Here is a 21,601-nt window from a genome sequence, read left to right on the forward strand (position 1 = left end):
AGGGGCTAGGGTTCGCACTGTCACAAATTAGGAAAAGCTAATCAGCTATTGAAATGGGAGAGAAATGAATGGCTTCCCTCTGTGTTCAGAGTTAATTATTTGCATTCACAACATTGAGTGCGTAGACATGAGGTAGGTCTGAATCTTGTGATATACTCACGGATGCAGCTATTTTCAGACCACGATTTTACAGGACCTATTATTATGCACAGAGGAGAGGAAGGCAGAAATAGGCACAGAATAAACCAGACAATGCTTTGTATAGGAATCTTCATGAAGATGAACCCACGAGAAGGCAACAAAAACAACTCTGGGTTATACAAAATGAAGGTACTTTATTTACATTACAAAATCCCTCAATAGAGCCAACTAGTTTTCAAGAGTTCCCATCTCAAAACAGAATACACTGAGTGGACAAAACACATCCTCAATCCTCACATTACATGTTTAACCAACTACTGAACCACACGATACTTCAGGGACCGAAATTGAAATTGGATAAGCAGGAGCCAAAATCAGCTCCTGGGTATCCAGCATTCACCATTGACCAGGGGCTAAAATCAGCTCCTGGGTATCCAGCATTAGCCAGTGACCAGGAGTAAAAGCAGCTCCTTGGTATCCAGTATTAACAGTGAGCAGGAGCTAGTGCACATCGTTCCGCAAATATAACTACCACATATGATGCAAATATAATGGGCCTCATTACGACCCAGGCGGTAAATTACCGCCTGGGCCGTGACTTTACCACCATGTCGTAAACTACGTTTACGCCATGGTGGTTGGCGGATTTACCGCCCCATTCCAACCTTGGCGGGGCGGTAAATCCCCATTTTCCCATTTACCCTTCCGAATTCCCATTTTGCCCCATAGGGCATAATGGGAGTGGGGAAGGCGTTAATTACGCCACCGTAAATTACGGTGGCGTAATTAACTCCATGGTCCCTTAGCGCCATGGATTTTAACACCTGCTAAAAGCAGGTGTTAAAACCTCCATGGCGCTAAGGGACCTCGTACTCAGGCGGTAAGGGTCGGCGCTGTTTACGCCGCCGTAAACCCCTTACCGCCTGAGTCGTAATGAGGCCCCATGTTGGTCCCTTATTTATGACCCATCATGCTTTAAATGTTGTATAAATGTGTCCTACTGTTGATTTATAGTTTGTCCCAAATAAATTCATATATTTGTGTCTATTCAGCATTCGTTGGCCTGGGGTGCCAACAAGGACTCCTGGTAGGTGTTGGTGTGAAGCTAACCAGGCCCTTCTAAGCTACAAGCAGGAGCTAAATAGCTCCCATCCATTTCAAAACGTACACTTTACGTCTCCGATACCAAGGCCTTACCCAAGGAAACTTCATTTCCTAACTGCTAATGCCTACTTCCAACTTGGTGTGAAGGGAGTTCAATTTCTAAAGGCCAACAAGTCTTTCTATAGCAACACTTCAATTCAAAGAAGCAAAATGGACATCAATATGAGAAGCAAGGTACAATTTAAAGGTCAAATCTCTCATGACAAATAGGCAATCAAATCAGCATGAAAAAGGGAAAGTAACATTGCACAGATGACTTCCAACTGCCAAAGATTAGGGCCCCCGTAACCTCCTCTACGTTTTCAGCATCAGCCCCTGCCCAGAGGGAAATAAGCTTTATATAACAGGTATGCACTCTCGTCCCAGGAGGATAGCTCAGCGGCAACGTGGAGTGAATCTTGCTTGCACAGGCCTACTAAATAATGACTATACGTACACACCTTAATCCCAGCTAAACTCCATACGTAGGTACGCATGCATGCATGCCTGTATGCTGGAGGCGGATGCTGCCCAACGCCTTGCTATGCTCTGTTCAATGAGCTCTATGGTTAAATAAGTGCTAACTCAAAAATAGATCTCTGCATTACACCAAAAAAGCCTCCTTCTGTATAGAAGATGCCTTCGACTACACATCTAATATAGGCCCATTGGAGCCTCGTTCATCCATTAAAGCATCTCAATTACACAATGGCAGGGCATAAGCACTGCAGTCTAAACTGACCTCAGGCGTACTTCACAATGATCACAAGGAGACTCTTGCCACCTACACTCATCAAACATAGTAGGATATATCCACACAGGATATTATAAGAAATGGTTTGCTCACCCTAATCATGTCACAATTTTGCTTAGGCCCCTAGAGCCACATGGAACATGGTATAATATGAACGGATGGGATGAAGGCGTCTGTGCTTTCGCACACGTCTCTACCTGATTCTCTCCCATGGAGGTACAGGATGTTGAATAGGATGGGAATAGATGCTTATAGGTCTCGTTGATATAGAAGCATGTGATCCACCTAAACAAGCATGTGTGTTCCATCATGCCCAATCTATACCTCTAACAAGGTGTTTGTCTGAACACGGTGTGACATGAAATTCCCCGTACCACATTCATCGAGTGGGACTGGGGAATTAGTGGCAGAGGAAAGCACCCGCTCAGTGATAAAACTCCTGGAGGTTGTACATGAGGTGGGACGGGGTCTCCTAGAGCTCGCCACTCCTCCCATGGGCAGACAAAGGGTACCTCAGAGGTCCAGGTCACTGAAGAGCCGTGAATAAGAAGAGAAGCAACCCAGCATCACTATCATGCATCAGACCTACTCTTTGTGGAGGAAACCCAGTGATAATCAGCTCCCGGAAAGACCTCTCAGATACAATGACACTAGAGCCTGAAAACATGGCGGGCAGGCCTCTGGAGCTTTTGCACCCTCTGGGTGGGGGCGGGAGCAACACAGACTACAATCCTTAATAAATAGTAATGATTACTCATAGAATGGGCACTGCTGAATGCCCGTGCTCTGGGCTTCTAGTATTGAGCCCGTGCTTTCATGCAGCCTCCTCACCTCTCTAAGCTGAGCAACATGATGGTGCTGCCCTCCTGTGTTCGCACCGCTCCTGCACCAGTGATGGGCGCGTTCAGTATGTCTGAAGCTGCCTATGTGATAGTTGGGAGCGTCACACCATGGAGGAAGGTAATCTGCTCACCTGCTGTACCCAACATGACCAGGTAAAGTATGGAAAGGTTCTTGGAAGTTGTTGAAGTGTTGCAGGTCAGAGTTGCCCCGGTCAAGGCCTTTTATGACTTCTACCATGTTGCATTAGTAGTTTCTTATACTTGAAAGTCTGGTTACATTCAGAACATGCATATGGTTTCCCCCCTGTGTGTTTTCTCTTATGCAGCATTAGTTGCTTATTATGCTTGTAGGCCTTACCACATTCAGAGCAGGTAAATGGCTTCTCCTCAGAGTGAATTCTCTGATGCACCAATAGTTCATCATTTCGTGTGAACGCCTTGCCACATTCAGAGCAGGTATATGGTTTCTCCCCAGTGTGATTCCTCTGATGTATCACTAGAGGTAACTTTCGCCTGTACGCCTTATCACATTCTAAACATTTAAATGGCTTCTCACCCATGTGAGTTCTCTGATGTTCCAAGAGATAACTCTTGCTGGTGAAAGCCAGGTCACATTCGGAGCATGCATACGGTTTCTCACCAGTGTGATTTCTGTGATGTACTAACAGGGTATACTTTCGGTTGTACGCCTTATCACATTCTGAACACTTATATGGTTTCTCACCCATGTGAATTTTCTGGTGCCCCAAGAGATTACCCTTGTGGGTGAAAGCCAGGTCAAAATCAGAACATGCATATGGTCTTTCACCAGTGTGGATTTTCTGATGCGCGCTTAGAATGGCACTTTGCTTGAAAGCCTTATCACACTCAGAACATTTAAATGGCTTTTCACCAGTGTGATTTTGTTGGTGTAGCACTAGCAGTCTCTTTTGGGTAAAAGCCTTATTACATTCAGAACAAGTAAATGGTTTCTCGCCAGTGTGATTTCTCTGATGTATCACTAGAAAACTCCTGCTCTTGAAAGCTTTACCGCATTCAGAGCACATATAGGGCTTCTCACCAGTGTGACATCTCTGGTGTGTCAATAAATTACCATTGTGCGTGAAAGCCTTATTACATTCAGAACATGTATATGGCTTCTCCCCCGTGTGACTTCTCCGATGTACGATTAAAGGACCCATTTGCTTGAAAGCTTTATTACATTGAGGACATTTATATGGTTTTTCAGTCAAGTGTTGAAGTAGCTTTGTGCTAGGTTTCAAATCCATGTCACATTCAGAACATGTATGTGGTTTCGCTGCAGCAAAACGTGCTGATGGTTCAATGGCCGCTTATTTGCTGGATAGTCCTGTTACGTTCAGAACATGTATGTGGTTTCGCTGCAGCAAAACGTGCTGATGGTTCAATGGCCGCTTATTTGCTTGATAGTCTTGTTACGTTCAGAACATGTATGTGGTTTCGCTGCAGCAAAACGTGCTGATGGTTCAATGGCCGCTTATTTGCTGGAGAGTCTTGTTACGTTCAGAACATGTATGTGGTTTTAGTGAATGTGCACATTTCGACCCCCACTACCACAGGGAAGCTATGGATTCTAAAGAATGTCACTGTTTAGTCCAATGAATACTAACTTTTTATACAGAATTTGGCAGATCAAAGATGTTCTCCGAGTCCCACCTCATCAAGCTAAGCAGCGTTTTCACTTGCTTTCCTTCTCAATGTGGTAAGGGATACAGACTGGACACAGGACCAGTGCTCGCATTGGAAATGATCAATAATCACAGTCCTTTAGAAAGACATCTTCGGACATATTTGCCCCATAGTTAATGTCTCCAATTCAGGAAAAAACGTTCGAAGACACAGCTAGAACAGGAATTGGTTTCCACAAGCAAACTTTTTGGCAGGCTTCCTGCTTTTCTTAGCCTGTTGAAATGGAAAGAGAAACTAGGATTAGTGTTGCAAATGCTCAAAAAAAAGAATTAATATTTTGAATAGTCTACATCAAAGTCAAAATGACATGTTTTCACTTTATAAAAACAGAGCTGATGAAAACCTGAATGTTAAGGAACTGTATAGAGGACATTAAGATAGATGCTTCCTTCCACCTCCCCCATTGCCTCATGATAAGCATGGACAAAAAAAAAAAGAAACATGACCATAAGTCTGACTTTAGAGCAGCCAGAGGCACGGAGACTGCCCTCCTGAACCCCTGTGAAGATCTGCTCTCAAACCTGGACTCCAGCATTCCTTCTGTCTTCATCCTCCTTGATCACTCACCTGCTTTCAACACGGTTAACCACAACATCCTGATCAAACGGCTCTGTGAGAACCTGGGCATCACAGGTCAGGCTCTGGATTGTTTGACCTCCTTCCTCTTGGACTGTCCCTCCTAGGATCAACTTGGTTCCTTTCTCTCTGCCACCTCTCTCTCTCCACCTGTGGCATTCTCCAGGGCTCTATCCACTCTCTCTGGTTCTTCAACCTCTACTTGGCTGCCTTGACCCACCGGATCTAATTTTCAGTGTTATGCGGATGACGCTCAGCTCTCTTTCAGGCTCCCCTCAGCCTCCTCTCCTTTCACGCTCATTCCTGACAGTCTATCTGCGATTCAGGATTGGTGCATCTCCAACGATCTCTGCCTTAATACCAGTAAGAAGGAGATCCTTCTCATTGTGACCCCGGCTCCCGCTTTCCCCCTCTCTCTCTCTGGCCGCCCTCCTTGGGCCCTTTTCCTTCGCCTTCCTGTGAGGCAAAAAACATTGGTTTCATCTTCAATGCCACTCTTTCCTTCTCTCATCACATCTCAGACGTCGTCAAGAAGTCCCACTATTAGCTTCACCTCCTCAAAGGGACTCATCCCTTCCTCACCTTCCCCCAGAAGCTTGCAGTCTCCAGAGCTCTTGTTCTCTCTAGGCTGGACTACTGTAACAGCCTCTTTCTCAATCTGCTTTCCTCTACACTCCGCCCTCTGCAACTAATCCAGAACAGGACTGCAAGACTTATCCTTGGCCCGAAGTCCAGGGACCGTATCTCCCCCGCCCTGTAATCTGTTGTGAACTGTGTGTGGAGGAGGGGCAGGCATGCATTGGGGAAAGCCTGAGCCACCATCTGTGTGGGAGAAAGACAGCCATTCTGACTGAAGGGAATTCCCATGCAAGCTGAATGCTCTCTCTCTGGGATCGTTGAGAATTAGTCGAAACAATATGAATAAAATAGGTGATTAGGACTGACTAGCCCTGATAAAAGTTGGGAGGTGCTAACCTGTTTTAAATGCTTTTCTGTTCTAATGTGAAGTGTAGATTTCGGAAAGTTGCTAACTTTTTTTTTTGTGTGACTGCCAAAACCAACTGCGGGTCTCCTGCCAAATGCTGATGTATAAATATTCTCACTAGAGGAAAAGAGAATTCTTGTTGTGGGAGGGAATGCATGATAAAAAGGGGCTTCTGTGTGCCCTCACATGGCTGGGCTGACTAGATAGAATGTGAAATGCTCCATTTTCTCCTCAGTACAAAGGAGACATCCATGACTGCGTTTTACTAATGTCTATTGTTTTGTATATGATTATTTCATGATGTACTAACTGCATTTTGATAAGCCGTATTCGGACTCTGTCCCATTTTCTCCCAGATATCCTCTGCTCAGGGGGCCAGGGAAGGGCCATTGCATTTGGATACCGACCCTTGGGCGGATAATCGGGGGAGGATCACCTGGGTGGAGGAGGTTTGGGGAGTGGAGGGAGGACGTCCTTCGGTGAGACACGGTATCCCCATTCCAATTTCACATTGAACCGTCAGTCCCAGAAGCCTTTGTAGGGTACTTTCAAACACCATCCTTTTTTTCCCTTAAAAACTGACCCTCGAACCTACCATTGATATAGAGTGACACCAAATCAATCAGGAGAGCACCTTCTTATACAAATAGGTCAGACACATATCCACAACCTTTTGCTAAAACGGGGAAATATCCGAATTCACCCTACACTTCCACCGAACGCTGTAGGTTATTACCAATCTTCCCCACTGTCACACACACCAACTGTCTCGTATTTACACCACATTGAGACTGGGACAAGGAAGAGGACTGTAGAACACCACTCTAAGGGTCAGGCATGTCCCATTGACAGAAGTAATTATAGTCTTCGCCTTCTAGGTATGGTTGAAGTACCCCTTGTCTAGTTTGTAATTCAACCAGTTTGGTTATATTTTCTTGGATCCTAGCATCAGCCTGCATTTGATAGGCCACTAACTGGGCAATGACATTGGCTAGGTCGGCCATTTCTTCTGGGGGTGTGAGGGGTCCCCTCTGTGGATTTTTTTCTAAATCAGAAAATAAACAGGTTTCGACTCCCTTGGACAACGTCTCGAAGTCGTCAGATTCTTCCGATTCTGAGTCAGTCAAAGAAATGGACTTGGTAGGTTAATCTCTAACCCTGATGGCCACACAACGGATGACAATTGGGTACCTAAGAAAAAAGGTTCAAGAGCGGGGGAACTTAAGAGCACTAAGTCTAATGAAGCCGAGGGCTGGCCTAACTTTCAGTATTCTGCAATCCCACCGTTAAATATTATAATGGGGAAGAGGAAGGGTGTCTCTTGATTTTTAAAGAACAGATCCTGTTGACCAGTAGGGATCTGTAGTTGGGAGAGCAAAACCTCTTTTAGTGTGGATACGCAGTCAGAGTCAAGGAGTGCAATGATTCCATTATCCCCTTCTGGTGCTTCAACGATTATCAGCCTGGATTTACATTTGTATTAGTTTATTCACATCCCACTCCTGACACCATATGTAAGGAAGGCATGGTATCAAAGTAAGACTGACACAAGTGATCACAGTTCAAGGGTGTTTATTGAACTTTTATCAGGGGTGTGAAAAACACCTATCAAACCCTAAATCTATGATGGGAGCATGCTACGACCGTCAAATAATAATAATACCGTCCTTGTGGAGTATGGTCAAATAAAAAGGGCCTATACTAAAATATCCTATTGCCAATCCTTACTGCTATGCTACAAAATAATATGGGAAAATGTTCACAAAAAGAAAGAAGTTTTCACAAAATGATAAGTCAGAATGTGTAGGCCGGGGCTTCCCCTTCCCCACGTTTTTAGCACAGGACAAGGTGGGTCACTTGAGCACATCACACTCCTGGGCTTCTCCGGCACAATGACACAGTTCCTTTCTCCTATATCAGGGCCTTTCTGTGCCAAAGTCTCTTTGGTGCAAAGTCTCTTGCCTCAGAGGGCCTGATATTCTATAAACAATAAAGAGAAAATGTTTCTTCCTTAATATTCACATTGGGCGATTTACTCTTCACTCTGGATCCCCCTCTCCCAGGCTCCGATCATTGACATTCACAATTAGTCCCCCTCAGCCAGGCTCAGCCCAATTCATTCACAATATCTTCCAGAGTAATTTTTGCTGTTCACCCCAGGATCCCCCTCTGCCAGGCTCAGACCCCTTATTGACACAATTAGTCCCCCCTCAGTCGGGCTCAGACCAATTTCAACACGTAGTTGAAGTCTTTCACATCTACACGGGATTCAAGTCTACAACATATTCTTGGGTGATTTAGCTAGGGTTAGGAGAGGACTCAGCTCTCTTCTCTCTCACTTGTAGTATAGCTTGTAGAGCTTAGCCTCTTTGGATGACATCACACAATCCCAGGCCTGGTGGTTCTTAGAACATCCACTCCTGGTTACAGTACCTTAGTAAACTTGTTATTGTACATGATTAGGAATGTGAGGGGCGTTAGAAGCTCCAATTAAGGTGAGCTGCCAGGATCTGCCTGAGGCTGGGGGTTGTCTTAAGGATAATACTTAATAAACCTTCATGTCAACGCTCTCAGACGTGTGGCCTCCTTCCATGCTGTGTCTGCCTCAACAGCTAGTCACCCTGATTCCCCCTCTACCAGGCTCAGATCCTCTTTTCCCACAATGACACCCCCTCAAACAGGCTCAGACCAATTTCAACATGTATGCAATCGAAGACTTTCGAATGTGCATGGGATTCCACTCAACCCGTTGTAGAACCACTTCGATTAAACTTTTAGCAATCTTTTACACACTCTGGGGTACCAAAACAGAGCCCTTCCAGTGAGCGTCCACGTGGCACCGGACCACTAAGGTTTCTGGTACCGTTCTTGGTTTCTGTCAGGAATCGGACCGGGATCCGCAGGAGTCTAAATAGGCTAGCGCCGTCCCCGCCGTCTCAGAGAAAACAGGGTCAGGCTACATTGCATCAGCAGTCACGATCCACTCGAATACCTCGTTTTAGAGGCTTAATTCACGGCCATAAGAACTTGGTACAACCTCGTCCTTCAGGGTTCCTGCATTGGCGGTTACCTTGGAGATTAGGGCAGCAACGTCGACCCGCACCATGGCTGTCGCACGTTCAGGTCATGTGATCGCAACTAGATAAACTCTAGCCTGCAGTAAACTCGTTGCTTCTGATTTTGTATTTGGAGTCTGCTACGTGCCTTGTGATTATCCTTGTCTCCCTGTTCCTTGAACCCTTGTTTTCCTGTCTTTCCCTGCTACCTTGAACTCCGAGTAGCTCTTGTCGGTGCAATTCCCCCTCGCCTTCTGCCTATCGGCTCCTTTCATCTTTCCAGCCTTTCCGCTGAACTAACCCCGTTCTGCCCCACTGCTAAATTGTTGCCTAACTGGACCACGCCCAGGATTTGCCTTTGTCTCACGTTTTGTCTTCTGAATTTTTCTCAGCTACCGACCTGGACTGCCTTATGGATTGCCACTGCCTTTCAACTTGATCAACCTGGTTTATACTCACGCGTGGACTGCATATGATTACCTCCGGCTTCTGGGGATCCACCTGACCAGTGCTCCTCATCAAGACTGCCGGTACACTACTCCTCTCCGTTCCCCGGTACGGACTAGAGACTGCCGTGGTACCATCAGGGGCGGAGGTAGTAGCGTCCTCGTTTCGTCGGGGATTGTACTGCCGTCCCTTAGGCGTACGCATGCTGGTGGGAATAGTCCTACACCCCTGTACCTGGCGGTCTTACTGGAGCATTGGTTGCCTATGGAATTTTTGTTACCAGTCCCATGGTAAGAGTGTCTGTCCTATTTCATGTTTGTTTTTTCGATGTCCCTTGTGTAAGCATTAAGGATTCTTGTTTTTTCTTATATGTTGTAACAGCTATTTCTGCTCCTTGTGACATCGGCATAAAAAGCATTACTGTTTTCAACTGGAATACGGTCGCACACGAGGGAGTCTCCTGCCACGCGCGTTTGTGTTACACTCACGAAGCGCTGGTCCCTTTGGTCTAGAAGCCGGCTCTGTGGCTCCATTCGGAATGGTACCTTCAAGATGGTGGATCGCAGTACGAACGGTTCTGCTATCACCGTTCCAGTCCTCTCACGTTCGCCAGAGGTATGGCGTACCGCTCACATGACTCCTCATAGGACACGGAGACTTCCAGCTCTTCGCGTCGCTACTGTTCTAGCGGATGCTCCGTGAGTTCGCAACTAGGCAATCTCAATCCTCAGCAGAAACCTCTTACCTCTGACCATTACTAACCTCTTCTCTTAACTTTCCAGATTCTCTACTCAGCATTCTTTGCAGACACAAACCCCCCGGATTCATCTTGCGTCTCATTCTGAAACGCCGCCTTTGAGTTCTCGAGCTACTGTATTCTGGGTAATAATAAAAACTCCCGTCCAAGTCCCTTTCTGAATCTTTCTTCGAGTATTGTAGGATTTAATTCTATGGGCTTACTCACCCTTACTTCCTTCTGACAGACTTGTGTTCCAGTCGCCCTCTCTGTGTCCCGTATTCTCGGCTTCTCTCCTGGTATTTCCAATCCGGCTGGTTAAGAGGTCAGGGGAATTAGTCTCTTTCCTGTTTTCCCCATTTCCCTTTCTGTACTTCTGCTATTCATCACTTCGCTTCTCATTTCTTCCCTCTCCAGAAGAAGTCTTCCGATACTCAACGCCACGATCGAATTGGCGACATCAGCCTGCGAACCACAATCCAATCTTCGGATCCTGCGCTCGACCAGGGTTTTCTTCCCCAGAGGGTTTCCCTGACTGGCGCGTACCTCTCGTTCTGGGTTTTCCTACCGGGTAAGAGGCCGACGCGTTGGTCGGGGAGATTCTTGAGTTCAGCATTTGCTTCCCGTTGAACATATCAGTCTGCTCAGGTAAGACCTCCAAACCTATTTAATCGGGGGTTTCTTAAAGATCCATTGAACCTTGTCTAAGGATCCAGTAATCATTAACAGTTTGGGTCCATTCTTCCAAACAATTGATCCCTGGTTCTGGTTTATTTTATATCCAGACACAGGGTTACATTGTAGGGTAGAATTCTTCTTCTACACTACGAGGGCAACCTAAGAAGGCAATATTGACAGTTTCTTAAAGTTCAATCATACACAAGTTCTGTATTCATAGAATGTTGCCACTTGTAAGCTTGAGCATCACACAGCACGGCTGGTTATCAGCTTCTCCCGACTCACCTGCTGTGCAGAGCTCGTTCTTTTAGCATTGTTGCCAGAGTCAAGGACAGTACCGTGGTGAAAATATCTTCTCCCCTCCTTGGCCATCTATGCGGGAGGCCCCAGTGTACCTTCCACAAACTCTGCATTGTTCGTCAGCTGTTATCCCTGGTCTTATGTTTCTTTTCCTTGAGGTTTCCTGAAGGTCACGATCCTTTCTTGAAAAGGGCAAGGGCAATTCCCTTCTTGTCGTCCTCTTTGGTTTTGCCGTCTTTCTCCTCGATTTAAACTGCCATTCCAGAATAGCTGCTTCTTTGTGCGTTTGTCCTTGCTCAGTGTGTTTTCGTGCTCCGCCATTTATCCGTTTGGGGAAGTGTGATGGAAGTCAGGTGTGCATAATTAGCAGTAATTGCCTGACTCTGCCTGACCCTTGCGTTGGCACATGCCTGGTATACGACTCCATGTTAGTTTGTTCGTTGTTGCTCACGATTACTGCCCCGTGAGAAAGTGTTTGTATTGTAAAGGGGGGGGGCTGAGTTTCTAGATATCCTACCTGGGAGGATGGAGAAATGGGTGTTATAAGGAAGGTAATACCACATCTCGCCCTTTGGTTTCCCACTTATACTCACAGAGGACCACCCATCCAGGTGATCGTCCCGTACCAATCCATCCAATAGCGATGGCCGTGTCCTGGCCACCTCGATGACATATCCCCAAGGACCAGCGAGTGGGACACCTTCAGGTTTCTCACACAACCCACAGCGGGATTCGTAGCAGGTGAGCGCTGCTCAAAGAGACACAGAAGTGTACACAGAGCCAAGAAGGGTGGGGGGGGAAGAGAGAGGCCTCCCGGACGGAGCCGCTGAGGGCCGGTGAGTGAAATAGAGGTACCACTCGTACCGGGGCGATCTTGGGGCTACTGAGAGGCATATGATGATGCCTGTTGAAAGGAAATGTGTATGTGCAAGTGACCGTGAACCCGAAGTAAGGGTTTTATGAAGGCTATGAACAAAACACTCAACCTTAAAGTAAAGCGAAGCATGTAATATTGAATACTGCACTAAAGAAGCGCTTTACGAGTATTATTGAATACCAAACTGAAGGAAAGCTTTGAGGAGTCCATGAATGAAATGGAAACAGGTGTGAAACACAGATCTGTCATATTTCTGCTTTTTGTAGGCCCCCTACTGAAAAGACAGTTTTTTTTTCCCGGATGATTTTTGGCAGCCCGCAAAAAGTGAAAATATGACATGCCTTTGCCCCCCACCAGAGGGATGTCTTTGAAGTGGGGGGTTTCACCCCGAGGCCCCCCTTCCTCAGCCGCCGACTGCCTCCCCACCAAAGCATACCCCTACCCCAATAAACACACAAATACACTCTGACCTGTTCTCCCGCAATGGCTCTTCCTGGTGCCGATGTGCCTGTCAGTCTCTGCGCCGCTCGTGTGAGGTAGGGGCATGACAGTTTGATTTAGACGGCTCTGTCTGGTCATAGAGTGACCTTTCTAAATCAGTCTTTTTTCTATCCAAACAGTAGAAAAAGAATTTCATCTAATACCGCGAAACACACGTAATGAACATTTAAAAGGCAAATAATGAAACGTTATGAATAGAGTGAAAAGCAAGCAATTAACACTTATGAAATTTATGAAAGCAAGGAAAGAGAGTGAGCACCACGGAGTGAGGTGTGTGGGAGAACACACTGTGGCAAAGCCACAAGACTAGCAAGGAGAATTCAGAGAGAACGCAAACTCAAGCATAGGTGTGGTGAAGGAGAAACCTGTGTTTGTGAAAACCTAGAGTTATCGGTTGCGCGACCTGTAGTGGGTGGACCAAGTGGTGGACAACTGCGTGTAGACCGTGGAAACCCTGTCTGGCAAAGTCAAGGAAAGTATTATAAATGGTTACCTGGAACTGGGTGTGAGAATTAAGAGACTTGAACTGATTATACATTGGCAAACTGAAAGTGGTGCAGCCTTCTGAGGCCTTTTTTGAACTGTGTTACCAACTTGGCGAAAGGAACCAAGGGGCCTTTTTGGAACTGCTTTGGAAGGGGAGCTGGAAAGTAAGCCTAGAGCTAGAAGAAAATCAGAACTTTATTTTGGAACACTACTTGATTTATGGTTGACATCCCTACACGTTTTGTAGCTTTAGTTGTGAGGACAGGTATAGGTTTTCGACACAGACAGACTTAAGTTTAACGTATTGACTATCCATAGTTCAAGGCGTAAATGAGTTTTGCAGAATTAATTAGTTGAGATGTACACAGCTAAATGGTGCCCCAACTGCTTGGCTTAACTGTTGATTTCCTTTTCAGAAACAAATCAATGCCTTTGTTTGACATGTGTGCATTGTGTGCTGCCTCTTCTTTTCCCCTCGTAATAGGCTTTCAATCACCCGCTCTCACCATTCTTACTGAAACAGCAATGCACACTCTCATATCACCTCCCTCCTGTTCTGTCTCTCCACCTCCCTTTCTGCCTCTCCTCCAATACACATGCTTTATGCATCCGCTCTCCTATTCTTTCTCCTTGTGATCCGTTTCTTCCACGATCTTTGAATCCATTATATCCACCACACCATCCATTTCCATTCCATTCGGTTACTATCTAAGACCATGTTCCATTGCCCAACAGAAATATTTAAGGGAGTAAATCTACACAAGCAGTTCATTTAGAAAAGCTACAATTTCTTACAAGAGCCCCAGCGAGTCATTTATAAATGGAGGACTGCATGCAAGGTAGCCTTCTGGTTTGCAGTGACTGGTAGATTTGTGTTATTGGAGAAGCTGCTCACTCTCATCACATGCCTTACTAAACTGTGCGAAGAGGAGTACAGTAAGGGAGAAGATCTATTTGATCTAAACATTTAGGGTCATTGCAGGGAAGTAGTCAGCATGGCAAGATGGGAAGAGACTCTATGGAAACAGGCACATTTCCAGTGGGGAGTCTGTATTTCCAAAGAAGGAGCCAGACCTAACTAGCCATCTCCGTGGGCTCCCCCATCCCACCGTAGCAACACTTCAGTCCCTAGGCTCAGTGGCGCAAGGTGTAAGATACACTGCATAACAGTGAGCGCCAGTAGCACCACAATAGTAATCATGTTATGAACGGCTTAACAGTGAGCGGTAATCATGTTATGAACGGCATAACAGTGGGCGCCAGTAGCACCACAATAGTAATCATGTTATGAACGGAATAACAGTGAGCGGTAATCATGTTATGAACGGCATAACAGTGAGCGCCAGTAGCACCACAATAGTAATCATGTTATGAACGGCATAACAGTGGGCACCAGTAGCACCACAATAATAATCATGTTGTGAACGGCATAACAGTGAGCGCCAGTAGCACCACAATAGTAATCATGTTATGAACGGCATAACAGTGAGCGGTAATCATGTTATGAACAGCATAACAGTGAGTGCCAGTAGCACCACAATAGTAATCATGTTATGAACGGCATAACAGTGGGCGTCAGTAGCACCACAATAGTAATCATGTTGTGAACCGCATAACAGTGAGCGCCAGTAGCACCACAATAGTAATCATGTTATGAACGGCATAAGGATGAAAGGCAGAAACGGCCTTGCCAGAATTCAATCAATATCTGCAGAAATCTGCCAACTTCCGATTTTTCCTAGAGGGCAGAAATCCGTGCCCTCCCCAATAAGAGCAAGCAACAGAGCAAAGCAAGGGATCCCCAATTCTTCCCCAGAGAGATTTTCTTAAAGAATGTGCCCAAACTGCACTTTTTCAGTCGAAATCTAAAAAAGCTGTAGGAGTAGCAGGCAGTTGTGAACACATAATCTCAACAGTCACCCAACCTGCTGAGCTACTATCCAGCTTAGTCCATTAGGGAGCATGGCTCAGTTTTCAAAGAATTCAACATAGGATTTGGATCCCTTGTTAGGCAGAAACCTGTGCAGTTCCCTTAGGGACCACTGCAAAAGACTCAAGACTACAGGCGTTTGGCAGTAAACCCACTTGGTAGCCGTCTGTACCACACAGATTCACTTGGTAGCTGTGGCTGAGCGGTCAGACTTCCCTCAAGAAGAGTTAAGCAGTATATAGAGTATACACAATAGGTACAGAGATACAGTAGCACAAGCAAACACTGACCAGAGCTTTGGTGTAAAAGTATATAGTTATTTATTTAAAGACACACTTGTAGATTACACTAGCACAAAGAGGTACGTAAATTCAACACACAGTCACTATTATATATATACAACCCTAATTACTTATTAGACAAGTCTTAATGAGAAACACCACGTATTTTCAGACAGAGGTGAGCGCTTAACATAAGATGGCACTCTAATAAGTTATTAAAAAGGGAGGGAAAAAGGCAGAGTTATGGAAGCACACAAATTTCAATACAAGAACCACAGTAAGGCAGGATAGGCAGAGTTCTACTGGAGAGCAAGGAAGTCAATTGCAAGGCACAGGGTTATGCCCAAAGAGTCTTGTAGATAGTCCGCACACAAAGAATGAAATTAAAGTCAGGAAAAGTTAGCTAGGTTGTCCCAGGCCAGCCCAGGTTAGAAAGTCGAGGCTTTACTGTCACCCGAACGATCTGTCGCAAGGGAAGCCAGGCGGGACACAGTACCTTAAGTGTGAAGGAAGCTCCAGCGGGGGCAGTTGTTCCTGGCAGCTGGTGCAAGTCGGTGTTTCGTCCAGAGGAAGAGGAGGTCTCGCCGTGGAGGAAAGATGAAGGTCGTTGCACTGCCAGGGAAGAAAACGCCATTTTAGAATCAAGTTCTGGCAAAAAATACCAACCGGTGAATTAATATTAAATAAATAAACCGGCGGTATGTTCGAGGCTATAGGAATTAAATAATTAAAGTTGGTAGCCTCGAACAATGGGAAAATCCCATAGAGATATATTCGCGGTCGAATATAAAAAGTAGTATCCACTGCCACCAGCCAAAACTCGATCAGGGGGGACGGAGACTTGCCCCCTCGAACAACAGACCCCAGGGCAATCGAATTGCCCCAACCAATACGTCCACAATATGATGGTTTGTACTGGTTTCTGTTCATACTTTGGGACTAGTAAAGCCAACGGTGACTTTACATGCCCTGGGAGACAGTAGTCAGTCCCAGGGTATGGAGTCTATGTTTGGGGGTCGCTACGACACCTCTGGGTTACGGCACTGAGGGTGCTGTGTAACCCACATCAAAAACACATGAGACCCCATGGAGTAAAAGACCCCATAGCCCATAAAACACATGGAAAGACAAAGGAACACCTCAAATCATGTCTAAGAGTGGGAGTAAAAGAGTCTCCCTCTTAGCAGGAGAAAAAAAAATAAACCCCAAAAATCCAGCAAAGCTGCTGGGGGACTCACTAGGTTTGGGAAATTAGCCTTTACAGAGAATTCTCCCTAACACTTCCGTTACCAAAAGTGCAGATCCTGTAACTGACTTAAGTCAATTGTGTTTCATCCTCAGCAACATTCATTTACGATATACATTTGAAAACTCAAAACATGTCCATGGATTCAAAGCCAGGGTCCTAAGCGTGTTGCCCCCAGGTAGTCAGTGTCAATGTGGGCAGCTTTCACCATGGAATAAACCCACTTATTGGTCACAAGTAAATGTCTCTTCTGCCACGCAAAAGTAACAAACATGCAAAGTAACTGTTGAATGAAGCTTGTAATGCACATGAACCAAATGCCACGTTGGGTCACCTCATCTCATAACTAATTCAGTAAGACCCCTCTTAAAAATATGCTGAGACGAAGTTCTTAAATCTAACCTTTTACTCCTAGCATTTTAGAGCAGGCCCTTTTGCATTCTTGCACACCTTATAAATGCAGGAGTACCAGAATGCAATGTAATGTCAGCATAAAAAAGGAGACTGGATCATTTCACACCGGACATGCGGAAACGCGAGACCTTGGCCGCTCTGTAAACTTGACGGAGAGTAGCTTTTACTACTACAAACCCCACCCGCTTGAGATCCATGTTTGAGACCCATATGCATCTTTATTTTTGTTCATAATGTGTATAATATTTGCATTTCAAACAATCACCAGTAATACTTAAGGCTACAGAAAAGAGCCGCTCCTACACTATTTGCAGTGCCTAGTACAGTCACTAGGAACAAATACCAGTTAGAAGGGTTTTCATGAAATCAATGAGCCAGTATGGAAAAAAGACTTGCCAGCCAGCAGAGCTTCTGAGTAGCCGAGGTGCTTTCTGGAACTTGTAGGTTCCTCGTGACTACTTTCAGAGTCAGCAGGAAAGAAAGACTTGCCAGCCAGAAGAGCTTCTGAGTAGTCGAGGCACTTTCTGGAACTTGTAGGTTCCTCGTGACTACTTTCAGAGTCAGCAGGAAAGAAAGACTTGCCAGCCAGCAGAGCTTCTGAGTAGTCGAAACGCTTTCTGGAACTTGTAGGTTCCTCGCGACTACTATCAGAGTCAGCAGGAAAGAAAGACTTGCCAGCCAGAAGAGCTTCTGAGTAGTCGAGGCACTTTCTGGAACTTGTAGGTTCCTCGTGACTACTTTCAGAGTCAGCAGATGGGATTAAGGCCCTTCTTGTCCTTATAGTGGAAGATTTGGAGAGCAAGCCGCCCCTGTGCTCCGCGATTAGTATTCTGAATAAAAGAACCTATCATTTCACTTCCTTTTACACTTGTTTCATGAGAACTCAGATTATGCAAATTCTACACATTAAAGTGGAATTATGCATTGCTGAGAAAGAGGGGTTTCCACAACGAGTCTCGTTATTGCAGATAACTGCAATTACTGTCATACATGAGCGAATCAAAAGTTCTAGTACGCGCAGAGCATTGGGATACATGAAGGGGGTCAGGGGTGGTGGGTGGTGGAGGGGTGCAGGCGCTGAATGCTGTACCCCTACCGATGCTGGTTGCCCCATTGAAACCTTGAAAACCAAACCGTGTTGCCCAAAATGTCTTCCATTCCACCTATTCTGACTTGAGTGTTTATAATGAATCCAGATTAAATTCTGAAATCACACATCATTTCTGCAGCTAGAGTCTCATGCGTGCATGCTGCCCTGATCAGATATACACCGGCTGAGGCTTCGTACCTGCATACGGGAACTTGGCTGCGGCCTTGGAGCAGTTACACAAACATATAGTTCACCGGCCTGGTTCCGGGTCCCTTGCAAGTAGAGACACACTCACACTATTCTTAGCGCAGCAGGTCTTCCCTCTGAAATCATATTCCAGTGACCGCAAAATGATTTGATAAAATGAACAGCAATTCCCTGGTTTTGCATCGTGAACTCCGATGCGACACTGCTTACTTTATGCCTTGTGTTTCTTTAGGTAACGAAATCCCACCTTAGAATGCAGCAGGTTAGGCCTTACACGATCCTGACATTTAAGTTAATAAATATATTTCTGTACTTGGAATCGGTTTATTGTGTCTTGTTTCACGATGCCTTCACATCATTGTGTGATCATTTTATTTTTGTGAAGCCTGGTGCATCCGATACCGTCTGTGTTAAAACCAGGACTGCACGAAATCTGATAGTTGGACCCAAAGAGGAGCCAAGTAAAGGACACAACAGCAAGCAAAGGACAGGCACACGCGCTTGCCGGAGGTGGCAGCGACCTGGATGTATGGCAATCCATGAGTGTCACGCGCATTTGGTTGAAAAATAGCACCTCATAGTACACAACTATGATGCAACTGTCCTTTGTGCACGGTTTGCCACCTTTTTGGCGCAGGTAAAGTGAATGAGCAGCCCTTCAGTTGCACCAAACCAGTTTTGAAAATCGTGGCACAATGGTTCTGGAACTTGTAGGTTCCTCGTGACTACTTTCAGAGTCAGCAGATGGGATTAAGGCCCTTCTTGTCCTTATAGTGGAAGGTTTGGAGAGCAAGCAGCCCCTGTGCTCCGCGATTAGTATTCTGAATAAAAGAACCTATCATTTCACTTCCTTTTACACTTGTTCCATGAGAACTCAGATTATGCAAATTCTACACATTAAAGTGGAATTATGCATTGCTGAGAAAGAGGGGTTTCCACAACGAGTCTCGTTATTGCAGATAACTGCAATTACTGTCATACATGACCGAATCAAAAGTTCTAGTACGCGGAGAGCATTGGGATACATGAAGGGGGTCAGGGGTGGTGGGTGGTGGAGGGGTGCAGGCGCTGAATGCTGTACCCCTACCGATGCTGGTTGCCCCATTGAAACCTTGAAAACCAAACCGTGTTGCCCAAAATGTCTTCCATTCCACCTATTCTGACTTGAGTGTTTATAATGAATCCAGATTAAATTCTGAAATCACACATAATTTCTGCAGCTAGCGTCTCATGCGTGCATGCTGCCCTGATCAGATATACACCGGCTGAGGCTTCGTACCTGTATACGGGAACTTGGCTGCGGCCTTGGAGCAGTTACACAAACATATAGTTCACCGGCCTGGTTCCGGGTCCCTTGCAAGTAGAGACACACTCACACTATTCTTAGCGCAGCATGTCTTCCCTCTGAAATCATATTCCAGTGACCGCAAAATGATTTGATAAAATGAACAGCAATTCCCTGGTTTTGCATCGTGAACTGCGATGCGACACTGCATACTTTATGCCTTGTGTTTCTTTAGGTAACGAAATCCCACCTTAGAATGCAGCAGGTTAGGCCTTACACGATCCTGACATTTAAGTTAATAAATATATTTCTGTACTTGGAATCGGTTTATTGTGTCTTGCTTCACGATGCCTTCACATCATTGTGTGATCATTTTATTTTTGTGAAGCCTGGTGCATCCGATACCGTCTGTGTTAAAACCAGGACTGCACGAAATCTGATAGTTGGACCCAAAGAGGAGCCAAGTAAAGGACACAACAGCAAGCAAAGGACAGGCACACGCGCTTGCCGGAGGTGGCAGCGATCTGGATGTATGGCAATCCATGAGTGTCACGCGCATTTGGACAAAAAAGAGCACCTCATTGTACACAACTATGATGCAAATGTCCTTTGAACACGGTTTACCACCTTTTTGGCGCAAGTAAAGTGAATGAGCAGCCCATCAGTTGCACCAAACCAGTTTTGAAAATCGTGGCACAATGTTTTATTCCTATTGATCACTTCTTTACGCTGTAAATTCATTTCAGAGGGCGGATCTAGGTGTTTGAGGGGAATTAGGAATGGCAAAGGACACACGAGAAGGAAAGAGTTTATGGGATTTTTATGGTTTCTGCAGTCATTAACCCCAGATTTGCTCACAAGAGCAGGAATTGTGTTAAATACCATTAGCTGCACAGCAGATACTGTGACTGGAATCGTTAGCCTCAGAGTACGTACTGTGCATCCCATCATTCTCGCAGAGCAGGTATTGTGTCTGTGGTTATAAGCCCCAGAGCAGGTATTGTGTCTGCACTCAGTCGCTGCACCCAGAGGATGTGATTAGCTCTAGAGAAGGTAGTGTCTGCTGCCATTTATCTGTCTGCAGCCGTTAGACCTGGAACAGACACTGCACCTGCAGTTATTACCCACAGAAGGGGCCTTGGGGGCAGAGAAATTGCCGGATCTGCAGCCATTAGACCTGGAACAGACACTGCACCTGCAGTTATTACCCACAGAAGGGGCCTTGGGGGCAGAGAAATTGCCGGATCTGCAGCCATTCAACCTGGAACAGACACTGCACCTGCAGTTATTACCCACAGAAGGGTCCTTGGGGGCAGAGACGGTGCCGGATCTGCAGCCATTAGACCTGGAACAGACACTGCACCTGCAGTTATTACTCACAGAAGGGGCCTTGGGGGCAGAGACAGTGCCTGATCTGCAGCAATTAGACCTGGAACAGACACTGCACCTGCAGTTATTACCCACAGAAGGGGCCTTGGGGGCAGAGACAGTGCCGGGGATCTGCAGCCATTAGACCTGGAACAGACACTGCACCTGCAGTTATTACCCACAGAAGGGGTCCTTAGGGACAGAGACAGTGCCGGATCTGCAGCCATTAGACCTGGAACAGACACTGCACCTGCAGTTATTACCCACAGAAGGGGCCTTGGGGGCAGAGACAGTGCCGGATCTGCAGCAATTAGACCTGGAACAGACACTGCACCTGCAGTTCTTACCCACAGAAGGGTCCTTGGGGGCAGAGAAAGTGCCGGATCTGCAGCCACTGGCCCTAGAACAGACACTGCACCTGCAGTTATTACCCACAGAAGGGTCCTTGGGGGCAGAGACGGTGCCGGATCTGCAGCCATTAGACCTGGAACAGACACTGCACCTGCAGTTATTACCCACAGAAGGGGCCTTGGGGGCAGAGACAGTGCCTG

At 46.0% G+C, this 21,601-nt stretch overlaps 1 protein-coding gene across 4 annotated transcripts in view; it reads right to left on the minus strand.

The window, feature by feature from the left end:
• Positions 1 to 315: 315 nt before the first annotated feature.
• The window catches only part of LOC138452921 (zinc finger protein 182-like), a 77,893-nt gene continuing 56,607 nt past the window's right edge, over positions 316 to 21,601 (minus strand). For 2 of the 4 annotated variants that reach the window (XM_069605271.1, XM_069605270.1), the window contains exons 2-3: positions 15,937 to 16,052; positions 316 to 4,800 (exon numbers count right to left, since the gene is read on the minus strand). In XM_069605271.1, coding sequence (XP_069461372.1) covers positions 3,093 to 4,148 — 1,056 coding nt within the window. In that variant the 5' untranslated portion in view covers positions 4,149 to 4,800; positions 15,937 to 16,052 and the 3' untranslated portion in view covers positions 316 to 3,092. Of the gene's footprint in view, positions 4,801 to 12,712; positions 12,857 to 15,936; positions 16,053 to 21,601 lie in introns of those variants that run through there. The other 2 variants (XM_069605273.1, XM_069605272.1) reach the window with 2 other exon arrangements.

The sequence above is a fragment of the Ambystoma mexicanum genome, chromosome 4p (genome assembly GCF_040938575.1).
Source record: "Ambystoma mexicanum isolate Mex_15411 chromosome 4p, UKY_AmexF1_1, whole genome shotgun sequence".
Classification (NCBI taxonomy): domain Eukaryota; kingdom Metazoa; phylum Chordata; class Amphibia; order Caudata; family Ambystomatidae; genus Ambystoma; species Ambystoma mexicanum.